The following is a 22,841-nucleotide window of genomic DNA, read 5'->3' as shown; positions in this document are numbered from 1 at the left end:
CTAGTTCTCCTCTATCATCATATCGTCACTCCTTTCCCTAGTCCACAAGGTAAGCCTCCTTTTTTTTTTTTTTTTTAACCCAGGACTGCAGTCTATATGCTCTAAAATTTTTCTTGACCTGATATATTTTTTTTGATTTATTCATTCTGTTCTATCTGTCACTTTTACTCTGTGGACAAACCGGTGTGTCCCTGATTCTTCTTTTACGGTTCTGTCCACTTTCAAAAATTAGCCGTTTGAATATTGGGAACACACATCTCTTGAAAGTTTCAGCTATTTGCATTTCTCTATTCTTCATACTGTACGTTTTTTTTCACTATCATGATTTTGGCATCTCTGCATCAAAGCAAAGGTTGCAATTAGCCAGTTAGGTTTAAATCTTTGTACATGATTTGATCAATCTTTTTTTTAACCATACTTCTCATTCTAGTTCTATCCTTAGGAAATCAAGGATAGCATTGGGTTTCATTGCCATCTCTGGTCTCTTAGCAGTACTTATCCACAATCTTCTTTTGCAGGGGATTTTGAGACTACCAAAGCACAAAGGAGTGATGTGGTTGATTATTAATATCTACAAGAACAATACCAGGAGGAGTAGTGTCCCTCTTGTCCCATGATTCTCTAACCTCTTTACATTTTGCTTTTTTTATTGAGGGTACTTGAATGAACTGATGGAACTTGTGACAGAGAAGCAGAAGCTTCCAAGTTCTGATTATCTCTTTGTCAATGGCAAGGCTGCCATGATTGTCAGGAGGAGGCTGAATACTTTAAATCCTCATCCTGATGAAATTACTTTAAAGCATTTTAACTTTGGATTTGAAATTGCTAATTGATGACTTTTTATTATTTTTGTAGGCAGCACTCAGCATATTTGGCATGGTTGGGGGACCACTTCTGGGCTTATTTGCTTTGGGGATTTTGGTTCCCTTTGCCAACTCAATAGTAAGTATTAAAAATGAATATGTGTAAAGCCTACTTTTCCAACTGCAGTAGCATCTCTATAATTTTTTCTCAATTGTAAAGATATGGTTCCTTTGATATTTGTCATTAGTGACCTGTCTTGATGACTTAAATTACTCATATTGACTTTGTTGGGATACACAATGAACGTACTATGCATTGGGACCCTGCATGTGTGAAACTAAATGGAAACTACCAGAATAATATATATTATGAATATCATATAATTAAATTATATAATAACATAATGATATTTATAACTAAAATATAATATTATAGAGTATTATATAACATAACTAAAGGATATATATTATGAAACAATATACAATATGATATGTAATATATATTACAATATATATTATTAATATTATATAACTAAGGAACAACATTTTGTACGCATCTACTTTTTTGCCCTTCTTGAAAATTAATCGCTAGGACTTAAAGGAGATCAACAGGCTCAGATATGCAAGATTTCAGGGCAGTAGAGCTGAGGATGCCTGTGACTAGCTGGAGTACAGTAAAGAGAATAAATAGGATAAGATCTTCACCACTTTGGTCAGAAAATTTATACTCCTGCTATTTAAAGATGTAGCTCCAGCAACATGGTTTTAGACCCAAAGGGGTGATTATAACTGGGAATTGTATTCAGAAAGAGGTAATAGCTCATTTCTTCTACGTAGACATATCTGTGCTTTGAGGCCAAGTTTTGTTTAGAATAAGTGAAGTTGAAATTACTTCTCTGAAATCCAGGAGGAACTCCACTAGTTCAGTCCTGCTGTAAGCTGAAGTTCAGGAAAAGCTGGTAATGTATGTGTGGTTGTTTCAGACAGATGGAGAATAACTGCAGAACTATGACTTTACATTTAGAATTCCATTTCCTCATGAGGCATTAGGAATTGGTAAGGCAGATACTAATAAGGGCTATTATCATTGTTATTATTGTTAACAGTAATTCTCAACAAAGTGTCATATGAAAAGCTAGTTTGGCAGAAATTAATCAAAATGAAAGAGAGCAGTTTGTGTCCACCTCAGAATGTTGAAGCTTTGATGAGATTCTTTGCATTATGAAATGCATAGTGGTTTGTTGAGTGCCTGAAATATTAAAAGAAGTCTGACTTTTGATTTTTGACATTTATTTCCACCATGAGTTGCCTCCAGAAATGCTATAGCTGACTAGGTCCAACACGCCCTTAGCAGGGGAAGTAAGAACTGTTATTCCTGTCATAATATCTGATCATTATTCTTAAAGAAAGGGGAGAAATTTCACCACAGAGGAAGGGGCTTCCCAGCTCAAGATTTGCTTTCATCTCCATCATTTGGAACTAGGGCTTAAATCATTCAAGGACTGACTGACTGATCAAAAATACTTGGATTACTGGTGAAAAGCAGGCAGGGGAGCTCACGTCTTCCAAAGACTGGGAAACCAAATGTCTTCAGAGAGGAAATCTCCACTTATCTCTAGAGATGGTTTGGTTGTATGTACCATTGCAGTCATTTGTGAAAACAGCTTGCTATTTTCCCCTAATTTTCTTGCAGTTCAATTACAGTCATGCATGTTGCTATGTATAGGAATAAATTCTGTGGATGTTTTCTTCTTCATATCTGTTGCTGCTCAGATGGCATGCCATTTTTTCACAGATTAAATAAAAATAGAGGGAACAATTGGCCTGAAGTCAGCTGCATGACTGTTGTAGTTATTGGGTGTAAAGAGACAAGGAGGCCAAAACAGAGTGCTGGCCATGGAAACAGAGTGGAAGGAATGGAATTATGAGACAAAGGAAAAGAAAAATGAGCAGGAATTGGTGATTGGCGAGATAGAGATATGAATTACAGAGGTGGGGTTCCAGAGACCCCAGGGCTTTGGGCTGAGGGACCAGGGACCCATGCTGCTCTTGGCAAGAGGCAAGGAGCTTACAGGGGAAAAGAATTTTAGGAGGGGACTGGTAAATTTGGCTTGGACCATGTTGAGCTTAAGCTCCTAGTGTTAATTTCCATTTCAAAGCAAACTGTATTATTTTTTTTAAGAAGCACTCCTGTTTTGCAGGGAGCACTTGTGGGTCTGCTGGCTGGATTTGCCATTTCTTTGTGGGTTGGAATTGGAGCTCAACTTTATCCTCCACTTCCTGAGAGAACTATGCCATTAAGCCTTGAAACCTACGGCTGTAACAGCACATACAATGGGACAGATTGGATGACAACCACAGAAATGCCATCTTCTACCAGTGCTTTTCAAGTATACAACATTGAAAGGTATTGAATTGAGCTTTATAATGTTGTATTTTTTAAAATGTGTGTGACAGGTAGAGAACCCCAGTTGCTTTTCTTGCCTTCAGTGCTGTGATTTTGCCTAATTCTGAAATGGGGAAAGCCCATGTGGCTTTCTGGCTATTATATTTTGTTCAGAAATAGCAAAAAATGCCATATTTTCTTAGTTTCAATAGAAACGTCTACCTCACCTACAGATGCAGAGAAGACTTGAATAGTAACAAAAAAAATTCTTTTATGGGTAAATGCTGATAAATACTGGCTCCAGTTGAATGAAAAATTGCCTCTGTCCACTGAAAAACCTTTAAAATGAAAAGTAAAATGATAAAAGACACATTGCATATATAGTTTTTGAAGTATAGCCTTTACCAACTAAAAACTACAGTTTATCTAAATATGTTGGATAATTGCTATTTGTTCAGTTTTAAAGATTCCAAATCTTTAGAGCATTGGCAATAAGTCACAGCGGTGATCTTCCTGCTAGAATTTTCAGTTATGCAGTACATTTTTGAGCTTCTGGATATTGATATTGTCTGATTTAATGAAATGATGTAGACCTTTTTTTTAATATCACTATTTCACTGCACAGTGGATGTGAGGGCAAGACTACCCTTAGTGGATATATATCAATACATCTCCAGCCTTAAAGCACAAAACCCAAGGATACATTCAAGGAATACGAAGATGAGGCCACTTCCCCTAAAGTATTGCCCCAGTTGCAGCTTGCCTAGAATGAAACCATTGGAGAATCATTCCAGTTGAGACAAGACATGGCATCTCCCTCTTAAAATGGACACCCTCCTGGGAGAAAGAATGTGACCATACATATAAACATCATTGGTGATTTATGTCCCAGAGGGAATTCAGCAGTGAGAACACTTATCAGTGGGAGTTCAAGGCTGGTAAACTCTGCATGAGTAGAGAGAAAAGATAGTTCCAGAGCCTGAGGCATATATGGGGGAAGGTTTGACTAGGTGGGGAGCTGTGGTGAGAGGGGTGCACAGAAATACAGTGAGTAGTCCGGATAAGCATGAATGCACTAATGTGTGGGGGGGTAGTCAGGAAGTCATTAGAGAGTGAAAAAGGGAGCAATTATTAATTAATTAAGTGTAAGTAGGAGGACGTTGAAGTTGTGCTTTTTGTTTTACAATTTTGCTTAGCATTTGTCCTGATTATGTAAATGTCTCTTTTAATTTAAAAGAGTAAGGCAAATTGGTTATTCGGATTTCTGAAACAAATAAATTAGCTGAGGCTTACTATGTGCCTGGTACCATAACAATCACTTTTATATGTTAGCTTATTTATAAAATAACTCAGCTAATAAACAAGAATTTTTGAGCATGAACTATGCACCCAGCACTGGGCTGACCATTTATGTAATATCCATAGACAGTCTTCCCCTCCCATCCACCGTGGTTCCTGCCTTCCAGGCAATTATAATCTAGCTGGAGAGAACATGCTACTATGCACAAAACAAGGAACTCAGTACGCATGATAAGTATAATAACTAGCTAATAAATAGTTGAAAGTCTTTGTTAAAAGAATGATTATAAACAAAGTTGGAGTGTAGATTAGCACAGACTTCAGGATCTACTAATACTTGAAGAATGCAGAAGTTGGCTAGAGGAGAAGGTCTGGAAAGTTATTCTTGTCACAGAAAACGACCAAAAGGGAAGTTGAACAAGAGAATAAACAATTAAACAATGTTGTGAACAGTAGTATTCATAGGCTCTCATGGGATCCAGGAGGAGGAAGAGCCTAACTCTTCCTGGGTGGAAGATGCTTCTTAGAGAAGTATTCCGTGAACTGGAGTTAATCAGGTGAACAGGACTGGGCAGAGGGGACAAAAGGAAGATGGAGCATATGTTGCAGAATGGAGGCAACATATGCAGAGGCATGAAGGCCTGAAGCCACATGGCATCTTAGGAAATCATGCATAGCTCAGTATGGCTAGAGTCCAAGGGGAATGAACGCACAGCTAAAGGCGAAGTAAGATACTTTTTGGTTGCGTTAGGTATTGGGTTTCAATTACCCAGATTCAGTTTTTATTTAAGTTTCTAGTACTTGATGGGTACATATTGGTAGCTTGTTGTGCTTTTAACTTGCATTTCCCTTATGATTAATGAAGTTCAATACCTTTTTACATGTTTATTGGCCATTCGTATAACTACTTTTGTGACTTGTCTGTTGAAATCTTTGGTCCATTTTTAAGTGGGTTCTCTGTCCTTTTCTTATTTATTTAGGATTTCTTGATATATTCTAGATACAAGATAAGTTTTGAAAATATTTTTCTCCCATTCTGTGGCTTGCCTTTTTACTCTTTTAGTGATGCTTTTTAGTGGTCAGAATTTCTTAATTTTAACTGAGTTCAACTTATCAGTCTTTTCCTATATGGGTAGTCCTTCGTGAATTCCGTTTAAGAAATCTTTGCCTACCCTAAGGTCATAAAGCTATTCCTCTATTTTTTTATTTAAAAGCTTTCTCGTTCACCATTTCCATTTGGGAAATGTAATCCACTTCGGAATTGATTTCAAGTGATCAAGGTTCATTTTTTTCCCATATGGATATTCTTTTTTTTTGGACTAGAAGAAACATTTTATTTTTATTTTTTTTTCACAACTCACACAGAAACACTGTAATTTATTTTTACAAGAGATAAATCACCTGACACCAGGCATTGTAAATGGATGACCACAACAAAAGCAACAATGATTGCAACTACCAAACACAAAACACACTCATACTATGTCATAATATTGACATTCAGTCCAGTAATCCTCTACTGTAACAGCTCCTTTACTTTGCAGTGAAAATTGATTTGTATATTTTTTGCCTCTGAGTCCTTGTGGGATTTTTTTTTATTCAAACAGAAAGTCACAAAAATTATAATCATCCTCATCAGTTCACTCAGTCCCATGTAATTAATTTTTGTTTTCATCTTGATCTTTTGTTAGTACTTTTATGAATTCATCAGTTTTCCATTAGAGTTCTGAAAAATGCTTATTCATTCAGTTCAGCAGTATAGTCAGTTACCAGAAACCTGTACTTGTCAGAGTCTTTTCCATGAATTCCTTGAAGATGAAACCCTTTTATAGGAACATTTTTGCGAAAGCATCAGAGTACACCCAGAACTGTCTGTAAATGACAGAAGACTTAAAAATGACCCATATGGATAGTCTATTAACCAAGCACCATTTATTGAACGGAGCCTCCTTTTGTCCCACTTTGCAATGCAGTGGCAACTTTGACTTAAACAAATGTCTGTTTTTCTGTGGGTCTGTTTTTCAATTTTCTATTCGGTTCTATTTTGTCTGTCTTTGGCCCAATATATCACATTATCTTAATTTAACTAGCTAACCTCTATTTTTCCCTTCTTTCTGGGATGTTGACTCCTCAAGTTCTAACTGCCATGATCTCTCTGAGGTCTTCAAAAACCTGCCTCCTCCCATTTCCCAGTTTTCATATTTTGTTCTTGGCAGGATGGTGGGTCTACTCTATCAAAGCTGTAAGTGGAATCCTAGAGCAATTGTTTTAGAAGCAGATCAGGTCATGTCACTCCTCCACCTAAAATACTGCAATGTGCCCTCCAAGTTCATCCATGTTGCTGCAAATGGAAGTGAAATAAGTCAGACAAAGACAGATACTGTATGATATCACTTATATGTGGGATCTAAAAAATATAACATACTAGTGACTATAACAAAAAAGAAGCAGACTCACAGATATAGAGAACATACTGGTGGTTGCCAGTGGGGAGAGGGAAGGGGCAGAGGGGCAATATAGGGGTAGGGGATTAAGAGGTACAAACTATTAGGTATAAAATAAGCTACAAGGATATATTGTACAACACGGGGAGTATAGCCAATATTTTATAATGAATATAAATGGAGTATAACCTTTAAAACTTATGAATCACTATATTGTACACCTGTAACATATAATATTACACATCGACTCTAATAAAATGTAAATTTAAAAAATAAAAATAAAATAAAATAATAAAAATACTGCAATGTGTGCCGCTATCCAGAGAGTAAGATCCAAACTCATCCAAGTCCTACAAAAAGACCTCTTATCTCATCTTGTACCATTCTGTATCTTGTTCGTTATGCTACCGTCTGCTGGTGTTTACCTCTCTCTGGAGTGCTTTCTCAAGAACTTTTGTTATTCAGATCTCAGTTCAAATGTCTCTTCTTCACAAAGACTTTCCCTGACCACTCCTTGTAGTGTAGTTCCTTTTTTCTACCCTGTTAGCGTCACATTACCTTGTTTCATTTTCCTTATATACTTTCCACCAGTGGGAATTATTATGTTTATTAATTTGTTTACTTGTTCATTACATTTCTCTATTAGAATGTAAACTTTCTGAGGGCAGGAACAACCTTATCCAGCTTTTTTATGGCAGACTTTCCAATAACAAGAACAGTACCTGGGACACAAAGCAGAGTTGAATGAATAAACATGGACATTTAGTATTCTAGTATGTGGTTAAGATTAAGTCATACTTTTAATTCCTGATCCAATAAGATAAAATTGGGACAGCAGATGTGGACATTAAAAACATGATTAAATATTATATTTTGACTTTGCCATGAGGTTTATTGACACATACTGTTAGCTGCTAGTGGCATGCATGAAATCTTACCGTTATGCTTTTGCTCTCTCTTAGGACTCCACTGATGGATAACTGGTATTCTTTATCGTATCTATACTTCAGTACTGTTGGAACCTTGTTAACGATATTTGTGGGAATGCTTATCAGTTTACCAACAGGTAACTAAACATTAGTATTGCTGTATTACCACTACATTAGTTTTTACTATATCTGTTTTATAGGTATTTATGTTATTTTACTATAGTTCTAACAACTAGTTTAATTATTTGCTCCATTTTACTCATGGGAAATTTTACGGCCTGATCTTGAAAACAGAAGACCCACCTCAGTTTGAATCTTTGTTATGCCATTTATTAGCTGAAAGAACTTATAGCTATAAGTCTATATAGCTACTACATAGCTACTCTGAGCCTTAGCTATCCTATGTATAAAATGAGGATAATAATTGACCTGCCTATCTCACAGGTCTCTGTGAGATAAAAATAAAATTCTTGAAGAAATTGTGTATAGCTACTACAATGCTAAGGATTTTACACATACCATTACAATAGCTCTGTGCCATGATCTTCTCATTGTCCTGCACTGACTCTTTGTAAAGAAGTATACACATGTAAGGAATAATAATTATGATCTTTATATCTAAACATAGTGTGAAGGCTTTTCTCAGATGTTCGTAAACTTTAAAAAAATAATTTTTAAAGGAAATCAAACCAATACTACACATAGCATACACAGCTCTGTGGGATTGCTACAGAACTCTTACCCTGGGACTTCATTTTGTCCTCGTTCTGTGAATTCTCTTGGTCTCCCTCCAGTGTTGGATTCCCTGCTGCCTGTATCCCATTACTCCTAATTCTTGTTTACACCCTTAACTGAATGGGGCACATCCTATAGCACATTCTTGAGAAAGGGTGGACAAGAGATCTTGGAAACATTGCATAGCTGAAAAAAAAAGTCTTTAATTCCTCCTTATACTTGATAATTGCTGATAATTTGAGTAGAGAATCCTAGGTTGAGAGTAACTTTCTTCTTCCTGGAGGCTGTGTTACTTCTCTTCTACTTGCCTTGTTACTGTTGAGAATACCAGTGCCCTGCTGCCTGCTGGCCGTTCACATGTGACCCATTTCACAATGACTGCCTTGCCCTAGCCCCTCAGGAGGGTTTCAATCTGACGACCCATGTCCTGCAGTTCTAGGGCACTTTCCTATATTATTTCTTTTGTAATTTCCTGCCATTTTCTGTTTTCTCTTTCTGGAAACTCCTGTTAGTCAAATGTTTTAAACTTGGACAGTCCTTCTGATTTTCTTATCTTTTCTCTCCTATTTTCCATCTCTGTGTCTCTTAGGTTTACTACATGGGTTATTTTTAAAATGACTTTTCCAGTAATTTTCAAAGGAGTGCTCTGATTCAGTTTTGAAGTGCTCTGATTCAGTTTTCAGTTTGTGTCTCTCCAGCACCTGGTAGAGTCTCTAGAACATGGTAGGCACTCAACAATATTGAATGAATTAATTTAAGGTTGAACCCATCTCCTGAACAACAGAGGTTCCCTTAATTAAAAATCTAGTATTTATACTAAAATGGTGTTTCTCAAACTTTAGAGGGCAGAAAATCACCTTGGAAATTTGGTAAAAATTTTTTTGGTAAAAATCAGGACTCAGTGGCTCCACCCACAGAGGTTCTAATTGGGTCAGTCCAGGTTGGAATCCAGGAATCTGCATGTTCAGTACATCTCCTAGGTGATTTGGATAGAGGTAGTTGGAGAACAACTCTTTGAGATACACAGTTTTAAAAGCCTCCTCTCTGATTCACAAATAAAATACCAAGCCAAAGAATAATTTTTGTAGAGCAAAACTTTAGGGAAGAGAATTTGGATCAAGCACCTATCATCATACTGGTTTTCATTTAAATAAGTTATCCAACAATTCATAATTTCCTGCATTTCTTCACACATTCATAGCCACTAAACTGGGGAAGGGCAACTCCATCAAGCAGAGGTTTGATATTTTATTGGTAGATCATGAAGGATGCATTTAAACCAGTTTTCCTACCAGTATTGGGCCAGATGACTCTTCCCTAGTTGATACCAGATGAGACAGTTGGCTTGCATTTAAGAACCACCTTATTTATCTTTAAACACTAGACTCATATGTGTATCCCAGTGAGAGGCTTGCAGAATCTGAGACTGACTGAGGGAAGAGAAATGGCAGGCTAAGTCTCCAGCACTATTTAAAAGACTCTTTCTCTTTGTGTTTTATAAGTGCATAGAAGTGAATGTGCCCAAGTTAAATGTGTGTATGATGGTCCATCACTGGGTAGTTACAGATATCTTTTTAACAATGTAAATAATGTATGTTTTTCAGGAGGAAGAAAACAAAACATAGACCGCAGATTCCTACTAACCAAAGAGGACTTTTTATCCAATTTTGACATTTTTAAGAAAGTGAGTTGGCTTTCTTTTTCCTTAAATTAGTAAGATTGTGCTTTTATCACCAGGACAGAATACTAGTTAGTCCTCAGACTTTCTTTTGGACAAGGAAGGTATTTGCCTTCCTTTTTTTAATGATTTATTTCTGTTGTTTATCTCTGCCTCAATAGACTACGAAGCTGATTTAGAGAAACAAAAGTAGTAGTAACAATTATTTAGAGTTGAACGAACAGTTTCTTTTTTCTAATCACCATGTTAACATTTTCTTTTAGAAGAAGCAAGTGTTAGACTATAAACCTCATCCAACAGAAGATGGTGGAACTGATAACCCTGGCTTCAACCATGTTGAATTGAACTCCACAGATCAAAGTGGCAAGACCAATGGGACTCGTTTGTGAAGTAGCTGTGATGCTAAATTATCTTAAACAGTGTCCCAGTTTTATATGTTTTTTAAGATAATTGGATCAGGTTTAGATTTTTTTTTGTCCTATCATGAGTGTTTTGGGGGAACTTTGGGGGGATACATTTTTGTTAAAGCAAATTTTGACTTTTACTTTCTATACTCATTAATTGATGCTACTCTGCAGGTAAGAGTTTCAGCATCAGTATTTTCCTCTATCTCTCTACTATTATTTCAGTGAAGCTGTAGTTGTGAAAGTTGTGAAAGTTTTGAAAGTTGTGACTACATATGTGCTGAAAAGCTAATACACACATACTCGATGGTCAAAAGCATATTCTTAAATTAGGGCATCATTAAAAATATTTCCTTGCATTTGGTGCTAGCATATATTTTGGGGTTTGCTGAAATCATAATTAATATTGAAAAGGACCTCTCTCCCTCCTACCACATACTCTATTCTTAGGGAGCAATGAAGTGACAGGTCTGTGCTGTCTCGATCTTTGCTTCTCATCAACCCCTATCAGCCCAGGGCACGTTTATTCTTGGAATTGATTCTGGCTCGGGAGGGTGTTAATCAAGAAGCATCCTGTTTGGGACAGAACATGGGCCCAATGGTCAAGGTCTTTTTGGTGCTATGCATCTCTTCTTGTGCCTTTTTGCTTGTTAACTAGAGTTCCTGGCCATTGGCTGCTTATATTGCCTTTCTTAGACTCTGGTTCTTATCTGGATTCCTGGTTTCTCACCCACTAACTTTGGTTTTGTTGCACATTTTACCTTTGCTCCCCTGCCTAATTTCCTGTTCACTCTATTGCCTTGGGCTTGTGTATGTCTTGAGACACCCAATGTGAATCATGCTACCGCAGATCCTGGTTCACTGCTTCCCGGCCTATAAATATAAACTCCCATGAGCCTTATACTGGCCAAAGTACTTTCAACTAGGTACTTAAAGATTTGGTGATCCAAGAACATTTACACAATTAAAAATGGGTAAGCTCTGTGGAATTAGGTGATTCCATTGAATGCTATGAAGCTGAATGTCAACTAATTTGCAATGATTTAAATTTAAAGGTACATATGCTTGGACATATTGAATTCCAATATATCCACCTGGTTGATGAGCTAAATTACATAGGCAAATACTACTATTTTTGTTTAGTGTTCCGGAATTACTGAATATATGCTATGTTCCATGCTTTAAAATTTCAAGTAGCAATCTCAAAGTTTATTTTGTTTATTTTCCTACATTTCTAGCTAAGACTTTGGTTACAGGCTTTCATCAATAACTTATTTTTTTCTACAGTTCACACATTAGATACTGTTTAGAAGGGTTTTTTTTTTAGCATTACACTGTTTTAAAATAATAATGTGTGAAATATTTAGGTACATTAAAATATTTTATGATTAAATAATTTTTGCTTATTGTCTGATATTTAGGTGAGCATGCTGTACAGAGGTTGGCAATTAAAAACATTAAGAAATGTTTTTAATGTTAATGTTAATGTTTTTAATGTTTTATTCATGTTATTAAACAATAAAAAAATAAGAAATAGCATTAATCTAAAGCAAAGAGATTTATACATTTAAATTAATGATATATTCACATATTTTCTATGTGTATAGTTATTTTTTAATCAACATATTTGTAAGCATACATCAAACTTTGTAACTCTTTCTATGATTTTTTAATGAGTAGGAAGATATAATCTTATTTGTTTTATGTGAGTGTGATTTGAACTATTGTTATTTATTTAGTAATTCTAAATGCACATGTGTGTACTTTCCTTCAATTTTGGAAATCAAAATCAGGTTATTTAAATAATTTTTTCTCTTTTCTGACTGCCAAGGAGTTATGGAATATATTCTTAATGAGAGATATAATACTTCCATTCTTGTCCACTTTCTTTTAGGAAAATATGCCTTTGTGACATTAGGAATTGTCAATATTTTACTTTTATAAACACATGAGAGTACCGGATTTCTATCTTAAGAAATCAAAGTAATGTTACTATAAATTATTAAAAATTATTTATCTTATCTAAATCTTTGTGTTAAACCAAATAAAGGTAAAAGGTTAATATAATGTAAATATTAAAATCTAATGTTCTTAATTATTTTGAATCACAACAATGCTAATGGGAGGGAAAAGCCATATAAGTTACCTATTTCTTTTGCCACTAATAAGTTGTATGACCTTGAATTTATCCTTAATCTCCTCTAATGATGGAACTTAACACTAAACACGTACCTACCTCACAAAAATAATGTGACCATCAAAGATCAGATAGCGCTTTATTAATTCAAATAGTGTTCCTTAAAATTTCAATTGAAATTGATTGGAAGTCAAAATTTGAGACAAAGTTTATTTGCTAGTTTTGAAAAAAGATAAGCCGTTAATAATTTGCAGTGTAATGATATGGAAATAGTTCCTTACTCTAAAAAAATATATGCCATAGAAATACTAAAATATAGTTAGGAATCAGCAGGATTATTCTAACAGAGAGAATGTAAACTCTAAAGAAAGCTACAGACCAATCATACTCACTCCATAGAGAAAAGAAAATTTTATATGTAGGATATAAAACAGTATACATGTATAGTCATCTATTTAGTTTCTTATGCAATCATTTTCTCTCTAGACCAGTGGTTCTCAATGGGGCAGTTTTGCATCTCAGGGGACATGTAGAAATATCTGGATACATTTATGGTTGTTACATCTGGTGAGGAGGTGCTACTGGCATCTAGTGGATAGAATTCAGAGGTGCTGCTAAATGTCTTATGGTGCACAGGGCAGCCCTTCTCCACAACAACAACAAAAAATGATCCTGCCTCAGCTATCAATAGTGTGGAGTTCAAGAAATCCTGCCCTAGAGGCCAAGGTTGAAATCTTGATTTTCCTGAAGTCACACACCTTGGTTGTGTTCTTTTAGGGAAATTGCCTTGACTCATCTACAGGTGAGGATTAAAGTATTGCTAGCATATGGAATGTTACGATGCAGAATAATGACCATATATTTTCACAGCATTTTGAAAATATTAAGGACTATAGAATTGTGAATAACTATGAAAACAACTCTTTAAGAGAGTTTCATTTCTTGGGCTTCCCTGGTGGCACAGTGTTTAAGAATCTGCCAGCCAATGCAGGGGACACGGGTTTGAGCCCTGGTCCTGGAAGATCCCACATGCTGTGGAGCAACTAAGCCAGTGCGCCACAACTACTGAGCCTGTGCTCTAGAGCCCGCAAACCACAACTACTGAGCCCGCATGCCACAACTACTGAAGCCCACGTGCCTAGAGCCTGTGTTCCGCGACAAGAGAAGCCACCGCAATGAGAAGCCCACGCGCCACAATGAAGAGTAGCCCCCGCTCACGGCAACTAGAGAAAGACTGCACACAGCAACGAAGACCCAATGCACCTAAAAACAAACAAACAGATAAATAAATAAATACATTTATTTAAAAAAAAAAAGTTTCATTTCTTAACATGATTTCCAACATTAACACACATTAAGATGAAGGAAGTATTAAATATGTGAGTATGAAGGTTTCATAATTTTATTTATGATAACTCCAGAAAATATAGTTTATTGTTAACAACTGAGTGTCTGTCTATGATGTAGATACATGGGACAGGGATGGAGCTGAGATGGGGGAGGTAACTCTCTGTGTTGATTCTTATAGGAAATTCTGAGTTTTATCCAATAATGATTGTTGATATGGAGTCAACTAAGTGCATGACCCTTTAGTTACTGAAATTCACTGTATAATTTAATCACTGTAAAATTCACTTTTACATTTAAGTCGTATGCCCATTGTTTGTGAAAAAAGTTGAGGAGATTGGACATTATAATGTAAAACATGGTTGCATTTCTGACTTTTCAATTTGAACATTATAATGTAAAGCATGGTTGTATTTCTGACTTTTCAACTTGCTGATTAAACTCTACAAGTGTCTTTGCAGCTGTCTATTCTTGGGGGATAAGTATCAAATTGAATATAATTAACTTTATCAGCTTTTACAGAAAGTTATTTCCACTCTATTTACCACACAAAGGACTCTTTCTATGTACTATGTATGGATTATAAAAGTGTAAGCAAATAAACATGTAGAACATATCACTGAAGGATATTTTATATTTTAAGCAATTAAGACTGTATCTGAAAATACAATAGAAAGTAACATATTTAATACTGGAAATTTCTTAGCCATTATCTCTTTGAATATTCCCCCCCTCTCCCATTTACACTATTCTGTATCTCCTTACCTCCTATTAGATGAATGTTGTAACTTTTTATCTCATCCCCCATGTCTCCTGATCTGGTTCATAATTGTTATATTTTTATATTCATCACAATCTTAGAACCCCCAATTTCATCACCCCCAAAGAAACCCCATATCCATTAGCAGTCAGTTGCCATTTCGCCCAACCCCATTAGCCCTAAGTGACCACTAATCTCCTTTTTATCTCCATGGATTTTTCTATTCTGGAAATTTCATATAAATGAAATCACATGAAAATCAAAAGACCCCAGTATGTCTTTTGTGACCACAGCGGTCTTTTGTGACTGGCTTCTTTCACATAACATAATGTTTTCAAGGTTAATTCATGTAGCATACATCAGTACTTCATTCACTTTGATGGCCTAATATTCCATTGTATGGCTATACCACATTTTATTTATCCATTCATCAGTTGATGGACATTTGTGTTGTTTCCACTTTTAGGCTATTACGAATAATGCTGATCTGAACACTGTGTACAAGTTTTTGTGTGGATGTGTGTTTTCATTTTTCTTGAGTATATACGAGCAGTAGAATTGCTGGGTCATGTGGTAACTCTATCCTTAACCATTTGAGGAACTACTAGACTGTTTCCAAAGTGGTTGCACCATTTTACGTTTCTATCAGTAGTGTATGAGGGTTCCAATTTCTCCACATCCTGATCAACACTTGTTGTTAAATGTATTTTTTATTATAGCCATTCTAGTGGGTGTGAAGTGGTATCTTACTGTGGTTTTGATTTGCAGTTTCCTGATAGCTAATGATGTTGAGAATCTTTTTATGCTTATTGGCCATTTGTACATCATCTTTGGAGACATGTCTGTTGAGATCCTTTGCCCATTTTCAGTGGCTTATTTGTCTTTTTATTATTGAATTGTAAGAGTTATTTGTATATTCAAGATACAAGTTTCTTATCAGATATATAATTTACAAACGTTTTCCTCCACTCCATGGGTTGGAGAGTTTTCTAAGTCTCTGAGTTATAAAGTGACGAGATCTAAACAGATCTCAAGTTTCAAAGTAGAGAACATAAAGCCTCCTATTCACACACTTAAGATAGAGTAGGAAGCATGATGTTTCAGTAAATAAGACAAAGTACAGTGCAATTTAAAATAGGGCTAGTTGTGGCGGTAGATGGAGAAACAAAAGGAGACAGGTGAAGCAGGTGGAGAGATTAGAGATAGGAGAAAGATAAATACATAGACTTATTTCTCTGCTGAGGCCATGCATGGGTGGAAGCCAGGATACCCAGGCAAAGGCAAGACTGCAAAAAATGATAGGAGAGTCAAGGTATACCTTGGTTTACATGCTGTTGGAGATGTAAGAGGCTGGCTCAAGGAGGCCATCTACAGGGGAAGTGATCAAGCAGAGAAAAACATATTCAGAAAATTTAACCAATGATCTTAGCCATGCCCTGGAGCATTTGATTGCCTCCTTGGCTCTTCTTCACATTCAAATAATCAGGTGTTTGATGTTTATAGCTCAGAAAAGGGATGCTTCCACAAATACCAGAGAAAAAAAGAGATTTCTTCTTGGCTTTTGAGTGTCAAAAGTCTAGCCTCTTAGGTTGACAAGGATAAAATATCTTGGGAGGTAAGAGCTAAATTCTCAAATGCCTGGAGTAGAAATGGATTTCTGATGCTAGGAGGGTTTAGAGGAAGCCAGGAGTGTTAATATATTAATGAGTCTCTGAGGAAGGGTCTGTGTCCCACTTTATGTGGTGAGCCTTGGGATGGCGGCAGCAAACCACCATAGGTTTGTGGGATTTGAGAGAAACGGCAAAACCTGTGCCCCATCTCCTGCTTAGAGCTGAGAGCCACAAGACCCCAGTAAATACACAGCTGAATGGTGTATCTGGGCAGGCATATGACCTTGGGGTGTTAGACTTTACCATGGTTTATAAGCACAGAACAGAAATTACTGCATGAAATGTCTAGGTGACTAGGATTTTAGCCTCACAATTTCGTACAACCTAGTGTAGTGTAAGAGCAGTATGGAGGTGAAGAAGGAAACCAATAGGGGAATTAGGCTCAAACAGGCTGAGACTGGCTGAGATTGACAACTATTTTATGGTTTCCGAACAGAAGATGAATATTAAAAGCTTAGACAATTACAAAAAAAAAACCTAGGCAGATGGGGGAGTGAGGATGGGAAGAAGTATTATTCCCTTTTATAGCAAGTAGTCAATACTGTAGCTAAAAATTGATTTCTATCTCTTAATGCTTTTCACGATCTCGCTTCTTAAACTTAGTCATCTTTGTTTACTGCTGTATTCTTAGCGTCTAGAACAGAGCCTGGCCCAATAAATACTGTCGAATGAACGAATCTATAAAATTACTGCTTCTAAGAGTTTTCATCCACTTGTTTGTTTGTTTTTAAATGAGAGTCACAGGCTTGATTCCCTGAGAAGCAGAGTCTGACACGGAGTTTGGTATGCTTAATGTTTATTAAGGGGCGCCTTTAGGATCCACACCTGTGGAAGAAAGGCGAGAGACCTGTGGAAGGAAGACGAGAGACGCAGGTTTGGGCAGAGGTGGAAGTTGAGCTGTAGTGCCAATCCAAGGACGGTCTCCCCACAGAGACTCTGAAGTGCGGGGAGTTAACTTCAGAGTTAACCCCATTGGGCCAAGGTAGTCAGGCTTTCATATCCCGGCGTCAACCAGTCGTTGATGTGGGTAGGCAAGGAAGGGGCGTGGTCTTGGACCAGGTGATCCTCTGCAATAAGGCCTTCCCGGAGAGCTGAGAGGTGAAAGCTGTCTGCCGTAGCCCTCCGAACGGCAAGGGCTAGCAGTCCTTCACTGAAGGGGGATCTCGGCAGTGTACTACGGTGTCCACTTCACAAGGTAACTGCATTTTAGAGACGTTCAATCATTTGTCCAAGGTCAGACACCTTGGATCTGAAGTTAGTTTTGTCTGATGCCAAAGCCCATGACCTTGATATTTTGCTCTATTGAACGTGTTGATGTAAGCTCACTCCTAAACTGGTGAGGGTGGGGCTTGGAGTTACGAGGGCTTGTTCTCAGGCTTCTGAGATACAAAGTGCAAGTCAAAGTGGCAGACCTCTGTGTGGCCCTGACCCACTCCTTTAAGCAACGCCCAGAGCTCTGCTCAGCAAGGAAACTGCAGTGACAGTACTTTGTATTAAATGATATGATTAACTGATAACTGATAACTATTACAGTTTGAAATTGCTACCCACCGACCTTTCCACCAGGGTAATAGTCTTTAAAATATTATACAGTCAGATAAAACTGAACAATTCAGCTTGCATTGTAGAGTGTATTCAAATTATGGCAAAATATTGAGTAGATCGGTGGTTTTCAATGTGTGGTTCCCAGCCAACAGTATCAACACCACCTGGGTACTTGTAGCAATTGAAATTCTTGGGCCTACCTCCTTAGAACTCCTGAATCAGAAACGGTAGTGGTCGGGTTCAGGTGATTCTAATACAAGCTAGAGTTTAGTTTGAGAAATACTGGAGTAGATAGTGATAATTAGTAGGAAAAAGAAACTGGATTTGCAATTAGCAAATAAACTGTATATAAGTATTTCCTTTAAAAATGGTTTGAATATTTCCTCTATTTGTTCACTGGATTTGCTTTGCATATTGGACCCCAGCCCTTCTAAATGATCACAAATTCCTAATTAGTGAGGTCTGAATTAATGAAAGTTAAAGATTACTTCCTTGAGGGCTAAGGTCTAGGCAAACTGAGTGCAGCTGTGCATAGCGTCCCACTGATAACACCTTTAGTCTTTACCCCTCCCTACCAGGATATTAATGGGCTCCAAATTGAATACTTCAAGTATTTAAAACCACTCATGCCATAGAAACATTATTCAGCAAGCTTCCTTAATTTTTTTGTTGAAAATATTATAAAATTGGTGTCTAAAACCAGATAGTCAATGGACTATCTGGGGAAATTTCTCAGTATCCCTGTTGGGAAAACAATAGCTAGACTTAAGTGGGTTTTAACCTCTTCACTAAGATAGAGGATTGTATGAACTGAGGTTTTACACTTGGCTCTTTCATGTTGAAATTTATTTACAGGAAAATGAATTAACACTGATTGCATCCTATAAGCACTAAATACTTGACGCTCTGTTAGGCACTGGGGAAAGTGAAGGTGGGGTTCTTGATTTCTATCACTTACAAGCTCTCTGGGGATATAGACAGATATGCATGCACCAGTGGAGGAATAACACACGGGGAAAGAGTCTGAGTGAGTGGGGCAGGTTGTGTGATAGGAGACTTCTGGGGAGAGGGGAGCCCAGTGGACAGGACTAGCTGGGAGACACACTTGCTGAAAAGTCTGAGCTAGACCTTAAAACTAGAGATGATCTGACTAGGCAAAGAAGAGAGGAAAAATGTTTTGTTTGTTTGTTTTCAATTTATTTATTTATTTATTTATTTTTGGCTGTGTTGGGTCTTCGTTTCTGTGCGAGGGCTTTCTCTAGTTGCGGTAAGCGGGGGCCACTCTTCATCGTGGTGTGCGGGCCTCTCACTATTGCGGCCTCTCTTGTCGCGGAGCACAGGCTCCAGACGCGCAGGCTCAGTAGTTGTGGCTCACGGGCCTCGTTGCTCCGCGGCATGTGGGATCTTCCCAGACCAGGGCTCGAACCCGTGTCCCCTGCGTTGGCAGGCAGACTCTCAACCACTGCGCCACCAGGGAAGCCCAGGAAAAATGTTTTTCCAGGAAGTGTGGTGCATGGAGGGAGGTATAAGTAAAGCTTGGGAAGGAGTGAAGGAACCTGCTCTTCTGGGGAATGTGAGGAGATCCTGGCTAGCATGGAGGTTGGTACTGAGGTGAAGAAACATTATGTAAGTAGAGTGGCCGATTTGAAGGACTAGGATGCAGAGTTAGGACTTTTACCAGAACTTCCCTTTGAATCCAGGAGGGTCTGCTGCCTGCCAGGGGCATTTGCTGTATTCTTAATCTGCCTCTAGTGTACATTAGACTATACTTACAGTAATGCAATGAATCATCAAAGGAAGGATAAATGGGTTGCAATTTCCTCTATTTAAGACCCCCTGGAAAGCATATTTATAGAAAATTTACATAGAAAATTATTTCTAGAGAGATTTCCGTTTTAAAAAATCAGCTAAAATAAAATTTTGCCAGTTCCACGATTATCCCCCCTGCCAACTATTTGGATAACTTTATATCCACACAGGTGAGGTTTTAATGAAGATTATAGTGTTGAAGTAGGATATTTCTAATATTTTAGTCTTATGAAGACTCATAAGATTAGGTATATTAAAAAATCCTCAAATGACGGCCTACTCATTACACCTGATAATTAACTTATTCACCATCAACACTGGGAAACAGAGTTCATCAGAAACATATGCTAATTTTTTGCTGGCTATGTTGTTTGTTTTTGCATGCATTCGTTCAATAAACACTTGATTTCTTTCTTTGTATTTTCCCAGTTTTACTGAGATATAATTGACATACTGTGCTGTATAAGTTTTAAGATGTACAGCATAATGATTTGACTCACATAAATTGTGAAATGATTACCATAAGTTTAGTTAACATCCATCATCTCATATAAATACAAAAAAGAAAAAGAAAAAAAGGTTTTTTCCTTGTGAGAACTCTTAGGATCTTAATACTTTCAAATATACCATGCAGCAGTGTTAGCTATAGTCATCATGTTGTGCATTATATCCCTATACTTATTTATCTTTTCTTGAGATATAATTGACATATAACATTATATTGGTTTCAGGCATACCACATAATAATTTGATATTTCTATATAGTATGTGTATATTACTAAGTGATAACCACAGTGTCTAGTTAAGATCCAATATCACAAATAGTTATAAATTTTCTTTTGTGTGATGAGAACTTTTAAGATCTATTCTCTTAGCAAATATACAATAAAGTATTACTAAGTGTAATCACCATGCTGTACATCATATGCCCATGACTTATTTATCTTATAACTGGAAGTTTGTAACTTTTGACTACCTTCTCCCATATCACCCATTCCCTGACCCTGCCTCTAGCTACCACCAGTTTGTTTTCTGTATATGTATCCTGAGCACCTCACAATTGGCTGCCTCTGTGTTAGTCCCTGGGATGAGTGAGTCTGAGCATGTGAGCCTTCTAAGAGCCATTTATCAGTTTGCTCTGCTCTCAGGGATGTGAGTCCTATTGGTTTTCACAGCTAGCTATTTTGGAGGCTCATCTCTCAGGTGTAGGTCTTAAAAGTTGTGGTGCCTGATGTGGGGTTCAAACCCTTTCCTCCTCAGGGAGAAGGTCCAGGTTTTGAATTCTGATTGTAGATTGTCACACTGGGGGTGGGGTTTAGGGTGAGTTTGTGTCTCAGCCTCTTCTACCCACTTTGTGGGTTTTTTATCTTTTTCCCAATGTGTTGCTCACCTAGTTTAAGGGTTTTTCTGTTTTTTTTTTTTTTTTTTTTTCCAGAGGAAGTTGTTCCATATTTAGCTGTAGACTCAGTGTGTCTGTGGGAGGAGGTGAGCTCAGGATCTTCCTACCTTGCCATCTTGAACCGGCCATATTTTTTTTTTTGATTACTATAACTTTATAATATAGCTTGAAATCAGGAAATGTGTTGCCCCCCTCTTTGTTCTTTTTTTCTCAGGATTTCTTTGGCTATTCAGGGTCTTTTGTGGTTCCATATAAATGTTAAGATAGTTTTTTCTACTTCTGTAAAAAAAAAAAAAAATGCCATTGAAATCTTAACAGGGATTGCATTAAATCTATAAATGGCTTAGGTAGTATGGACATTTTAACAATATTAAATTTTCCAATCTATGAACAAGGGATATTTCTCCATTTATTTGTGTCTTCTTTGATTTCTTTCATCAATGTCTTGTAGTTTTAAGGGTAGAGATTTTTCACTTCCTCAGTTAAATTTATTTTTAAGTATCTTATTTTTGTTGCCTCTGTGAGATTGTTTTATTTCTTTTTCAGATAATTTGTGTTAGTGTATAGAAAAGCTTCTGATTTTGTATGTTAATTTTGTGTCCTGAAACTTTACTGAATTAATTGATTAGATATAACAGTTTTTTTGTGGAGTCTTCAGGATTTTCTATAGATAAAATCATGTCATCTGTAAATAGAGACCATTTTACTTCTTCATTTCCAATTCTTATGGCTTTTATTTATTTACTTATTTTTTTGCCTAATTGCTCTGGCTAGGACTTCCAGTACTATGTTGAATAGGAGTGGTGATAGTGGGCACCCATGTCTTTTCCTGATCCTAGAGGAAAAGCTTTTAACCTTTCATCATTAAGTATGTTGTTAACTGTGGCTTTGTCATATATGGCCTTTACTATGTTGAGGAACATTCCTTCTCTACCTAATTTGTTAAGAATTTTTATTATGAATGGATGTTGAATTTTGTCAAATGCTTTCTCTGCCACTATTAAGATGATCATATATTTTTTCTTTCTATTAATGTGATGTATCCCATTTATTGATTTGTGTATGTTGAACCATTTTTGCATTCCAAGGATAAATCCCACTTGATCATGGTGAATGATCCTTTTTATGTGCTGCTGAATTTGATTTGCTACTATTTTATTGAGGATTTTTGCATCTATATTCATCAGGGACATTGCCCTGTAGTTTTATTTTCTTGTAGTGTCCTATTCTGGCTTTGATATCAGGCCCATGTTGGCTTCATAAAATGAGTGTTCCCTCCTCTCTGGTTTTTTGGAAGTTTTAAAATAAGGATTGGCATTCATTCTTCTTTAAATGTTTGTTAAAACTCACCAGTGAGGCCTTCTGGTCCTGGAATTTTTGTCATCAGGAGATTTTTGATTACTGATTCAATGTCTTTACTAGTAATTGGTCTGTTCAGATTTGCTGTTTCTTCCTGATTCAGTCTTGGTAGGTTGTATGTTTCTAGGAATTTTTCC

At 36.8% G+C, this 22,841-nt stretch overlaps 1 protein-coding gene across 1 annotated transcript in view; it reads left to right on the top strand.

The window, feature by feature from the left end:
- Positions 1–21,882, top strand: part of SLC5A8 (solute carrier family 5 member 8) — a 71,504-nt gene extending 49,622 nt beyond the window's left edge. The window contains exons 11-15 of the mRNA XM_082349637.1: positions 856–942; positions 3,005–3,210; positions 7,895–7,998; positions 10,201–10,280; positions 10,538–21,882. Coding sequence (XP_082205763.1) covers positions 856–942; positions 3,005–3,210; positions 7,895–7,998; positions 10,201–10,280; positions 10,538–10,663 — 603 coding nt within the window. The 3' untranslated portion in view covers positions 10,664–21,882. The remainder of the gene's footprint in view (positions 1–855; positions 943–3,004; positions 3,211–7,894; positions 7,999–10,200; positions 10,281–10,537) is intronic.
- Positions 21,883–22,841: the final 959 nt, after the last annotated feature.

This window comes from Balaenoptera borealis (genome assembly GCF_965194805.1).
Source record: "Balaenoptera borealis genome assembly, chromosome: 13".
Classification (NCBI taxonomy): Eukaryota; Metazoa; Chordata; class Mammalia; order Artiodactyla; family Balaenopteridae; genus Balaenoptera; species Balaenoptera borealis.
Note: the sequence above shows the minus strand (reverse complement) of the source record. Positions and strands in the feature narration are given on the sequence as shown.